The sequence below is a fragment of the Mus pahari genome, chromosome 10 (assembly GCF_900095145.1).
Source record: "Mus pahari chromosome 10, PAHARI_EIJ_v1.1, whole genome shotgun sequence".
NCBI classification, from domain to species: Eukaryota; Metazoa; Chordata; class Mammalia; order Rodentia; family Muridae; genus Mus; species Mus pahari.
In genome coordinates this window covers 51,988,289-51,993,320 of record NC_034599.1, presented here as the reverse complement: position 1 = coordinate 51,993,320, position 5,032 = coordinate 51,988,289, and the positions used below count along the sequence as shown (strand labels likewise).

At 39.4% G+C, this 5,032-nt stretch overlaps 1 protein-coding gene across 6 annotated transcripts in view; it reads right to left on the bottom strand.

The window, feature by feature from the left end:
- Window positions 1-5,032, bottom strand: part of Sin3a (SIN3 transcription regulator family member A) — a 57,682-nt gene that overhangs the window by 35,533 nt on the left and 17,117 nt on the right. For all 6 annotated transcript variants that reach the window (XM_029543786.1, XM_021208148.2, XM_021208146.2 and 3 more), the window contains one exon: window positions 3,348-3,524. In XM_029543786.1, the coding sequence (XP_029399646.1) occupies window positions 3,348-3,524 (177 nt within the window). The remainder of the gene's footprint in view (window positions 1-3,347; window positions 3,525-5,032) is intronic.

The following is a 5,032-nucleotide window of genomic DNA, read 5'->3' as shown; positions in this document are numbered from 1 at the left end:
AAACCCTGTCTCAAAAAACCAAAAAAAAAAAAAAAAAAAGAAATAACACAGCAGAACCAACGCAGGCATTACTTACTCAGTAACAAGCTGAAACCCTAACTCCACAGAAACTTACTCATGTCTAGTGGTAACCCTAAAACAATCACAGAAGGCCATAACAGCACGTTCTCCTCCAAACTGAGGGAACCCAAGAGGTGATTTATAAACTGAAAGCCAAGGATAAGTACACGTTAGCAAACATGAGGAAGCAAGGTTACAGTCTCATGTAGTTTACTTGCTAAACCAAAACCAGCCAGGTAGTAGTTGCGCACACCTTTGATGGCTTGATTACAGTACAGGTCAAAAGAACAGAAAACTCAACAGATTCAAAAGCTTTTAGGGAGAAGTGATGGGATTTGAGGACTAACTGAATGTAAGAGACAAGGGAAAGCAAGCATTCAAAGTGTCACAAACAGGAATGAGTTTGAAAGGCCAGAAATAATATAAATATAATTTAGGATAACACTTAGGCGATAGCCAAGTATTATACTCTGAGATAATATTTTAAATTGTACAAAATTTCAAATTTTAGGATTAAGAAATATCTGATTTTGGCATAAGCTACAATATTTTGATATACTATGAAATAAAATGTTTATGCCCAAATAAACCATTAAGTTATGTTATAGTGTGACAGTCCTCTAAAACTTGTATGTCTAATCTTTCTAAATGTGCTTTAGGTTCCCATTTTGTATAGCTGGGAATTGAATCCATGGGCTCCTGTATGCTCTATGCTAAGTCCTAGTTCATATCCTCTGGTGGTGGTGGTGGTGGTGGTGGTGGTGGATTATCATACGCACTATGTTACGTACCTATACTCCTTAGCACCAAACTGAAAATCGGGTTTTCACCCCTGCTGTGCTAACAGTAGAAGACAGGAATTTGAATATACTAAACCAGAATCTGCCACTGAGCTACACCCACAGAGTCCATGACAAAAGCTAATTGCTTCTCTTCTCTGATAGTATTCATGTGTGAGGGGTCAAAGTAACCTTAGGTCAGTCCTCAGGTAAGTTCTCTTGAGATAAAATCTCTCACCCAGAAGTTCCCAAGTGGGCCAGGCTTGCTGGCTAGTTGAGCCTCAAGGATTGGTCTATGTGTCTCCCCAGGAATTACAAGCAAACACACCACTGTCCACAGTTTTTAAAAAGTGAATTCTGGAGATTCAATTGAGTGCATCAGCTGAGCTTTCTCCTCTGCTCCTGCTCTGATAGCATTAAATGGGGCCTACAGAAGCAGACACCATGAATGAGGACAGTGCCATGGTAGAAGAGTTGGAGGAAACTGTCATGTTTTGAGCCTTCTACCTTCTGCCATAGGTGAACAATGTTTTGTTGTGGGTATTTTTGTTGTTTTTTTTTCTTCTTTTTTTCTTTTTCTTTTAAAGTCAAGGCTTTACTATATAACCCTGGCTGGCAGGGAACTAGCAATGTAGACTAGGTTGGCTTTTAAGTCACAGGTATCAACCAGCTTCTGCCTCCAAGTGCTGTAATTAAAGTCATCATAACCACGTCGTGCTTTGAAACACTCTCCGTTTTAGTATGTGTGTCTTTCTCTCTCATTGTTTGAACAAGACTGACTCCCATGGGCTCATATCTGAAGGCTTGGTCCCCAATGAACCAACGTTTGTGAAGCATTAGGAGGTGTGGCCTTGTTGGAGTAAGTGTGGGCTTAGAAGCCCAATGCAGGACTGGAGCTGGAGCAGTAGCTGAGAGCTCACATCTGTTCTGCTGGTATTTCTGGGACTTGCATTGGGCTCCCAAAGAGCACAAAATAACTTTCTTTACAGACCACTCCTCAGTAAAGCAAATTTCATAAAACTCCTCCCTTTGTTCAACTGTTGTGTCCATTATGCTATTACATGGTACGCAGTGTGCTTCGGCAAATATTACATTTTCAAGAATGGACGTCAATAAGGCCGGGATCAAGGAGAAGGCGGCTAAGCAGCAGAGACACTTAGAACCCTTGGAGACTGGAATCAGTTCCCAACTTTCCAGCGGATGCCTGAAACCTGGCTGAACCCTGAATTCTACCCTACTACACAAGCCTTTTCTTTTACAAACATATTATGGTAAAGTCTAACTTATAAACTAAGCACAGTAAAAATTAATAAAGATAACACCTTCTATCTTACAAACCTCGGCTTATAATTTTTCCTCCCTTATCAAGTTGAGAACCATCACATTTTTACCTTAAAGGAAGCACTGCATGGCTTCTCTTCATTGAGAATCACTGTTCTGGAACTGGGCCTACCTATGGTCTGACTTTCTAATTGACTAACAGGCAGGATATGGAAGGTGCATACTGAGTAGAGGATGAATTCCATCCCACTGAGGATGGGCAGTGTGAGAATTCATTAAAACACTATTTGTGATGGCACAGTATTCAAATTTTATATAGTGCTTACTCTGGAAATTTTTTATTTCAAGTTTTCAACCAGTTAACTGTGGATAACTAAAATAGCAGAAAGCAAGTTTTCAAGGAAGAGGACGACTGCTATATTAGGGAAATCAAACTAGACATTCTGACACACATATGCACTTTGGGGTAAGCTGTTTACTCCCAGAAAGCAAACCACTACATACAATTAGACAAAATTTGGCTATTACAACCAAAGGAAGATAAAACATCTTCAGTTTTAGCTCGCATTTTCTGCACTTGATTTCAGAAAGATTTACCTAAGGGTCAATCAGAAAAGCAGAGAACTAAGCAACTGCTACAAAAGTCACACATTTCAAAATAATTATGAGACAAAAAGGTTAATTGGGAACACAGTGCTCTGTAGATGCATTTCAAAGCACCACACTGGATTTATCTGAACACAACAAACACTGACACTTCATTCACTAATGGGTGCTTTAAAAGTAGAAAGGGTGCTTCACTAAGCATGGATTTATTAAAGATGCCCACAAACCCAGCTGTTCAGAGCAGTAAGAAAAATTCGGAGCTGTATTATGATACTAACTTGCTATAATGAAACTGCTCTGTGCCCAGACATGTGTACTCAATTAAACTCTTATAATACTAAGAACTTGAGTCTAAAAGAAAGGATCTCAAACTGGTACTTCTTTTTCTACGGCCAACAACCCTCCGATTCTGTTATACTTGAGTGTTAGGCATTCATACAGCCAACACTTTCTGAGTGTATGTTTCTCTAGGATCAGGCACTGGTGATAAAAAGGGAAATAACATGTAAGTTTCAAAAACAAAAACAAAACATTTCTTGCAATTCAAACCCTACTCTCTTAAGTTAAGGCATTATTTCCTGCTGAAGATAACGTGAGTCAAGGAAAGAAATAGAAAGCTACCTTGAGCCTCTGAAATTGCTGCTGTCCCTGTACTGGTGCAACTGGTGGTGCTGGGTGGGCATGGCTCTGGACCACCTGGCCTCCATGAGGCTGGACAGCTGTTGGGTGATGATGGCTGCTATGAACTGCTGCTATGGCGGGCCCATGACTGCCAGAACTTTGCGGCACAGCTGAAACCTGAGGTGAACAAAATACAGACAAATTAAGGTTTGTGCATTCTCCCTCAAATGCATCTAGAGAAATAACATAAATGCATAAAAGCATACATGTGTTTCTGCATGCATAAAGATATTAAGAAAAAGTTGGGCGTGGTGGCACACGCCTTTAATCCCAGCACTTGGGAGGCAGAGGCAGGCAGATTTCTGAGTTCGAGGCCAGCCTGATCTACAAAGTGAGTTCCAGGACAGCCAGGGCTATACAGAGAAACCCTGTCTTGAAAAACCAAAAAAAAAAAAAAAAAAAAAAAAAAAAAAAAAAAAAAAAAAAAAAAAAAAAAAAAAAAAAAAAAAAAAAAAAAAAAAAAAAAAAAAAAAAAGATATTAAGAAAAAGGGAATTACTGATGTGATAGCCCATCTATATTTAATGTTTAACAGATATTAAAAATCATTTGGGGCTATAGAGATGGCTCAGTGGTTAAGAGCACTGATTGCTCTTCTAGAGGTCCTGAGTTCAATTGCCGGCAACCACACGGTGGCTCACAACCATCTGTAATGGGGTCTGATGCCCTCTTCTGGTGTGTGTCTGAAGACAGTGACAGCGTACTCATGTAAATAAAAATAAATAAATTAAAGAAACCCTGTCTCGAAAAACAAAAATAAAATAAAATAAAATAAATAAATTAAAAAAAAAAAAATCATTCAATTTAAGCTGGCCATGGTGGCACATGTCTCTTATCCTAGCACTAAGGAGGCAGAGGCAGGTAGAGCTCTGAGTTTTGGGCTCGTCTGATCTATGCAGTAAGTTCCAGAACTGTCAGAGCTATTCTCAAAATGTAATAATAACATTAATAATAAATTTTCAGAGCACTTCTGTTCTCCCATTTCAAAACTGTCAATCAGAGCCAAGAATGGGAAAATCATGCCTGCATTCCCAGCATTTACAGGACTAGGGCAGGAGGCACTGGTCAGAGTGTGAGGACCATAGGGACTAGACAGTGATTCTAGGTCAACTACAGAGGGAGAGCCTGTTTCTAAAACCAAAACAAGTAAATGGGGAAAAGGGTGGAAGCTGTCTTAAAATCAATATAGCTAACTGCTTTATCCCCAAATAAGGAAACTGAGCAATGTAAAATGCACTTTCTCTAAGCAGTATAAATACTTCAACTTAGTAAACAAGAAAAATTATCATCAATCTATAAAACTTACCCTGAACAGGGAGACAGAGAAATAAAGCAACGATAGGTAAAATTACAGATAAGAAAACATTTAGGGGCTGGAAATTCGGCTCTGCTGACAGATACTTGTCTAGTACTTGGGAAACCTTTGCTCCACTTCCAGTATTCAAATTTGATGTGCTGGTGCTTGCCTATAATCCCAACAATTGGAAGATAAAGCAGGAAGACCAGACATTTAAGTCACCCTCAGCCACATAGCAAATTCAAGGACAATCTGGGCTGTAAGAAACCTTATCTTAAAAAACGAGAAAAAAGCCGGGCGTGGTGGCGCACACCTTTAATCCCAGCACT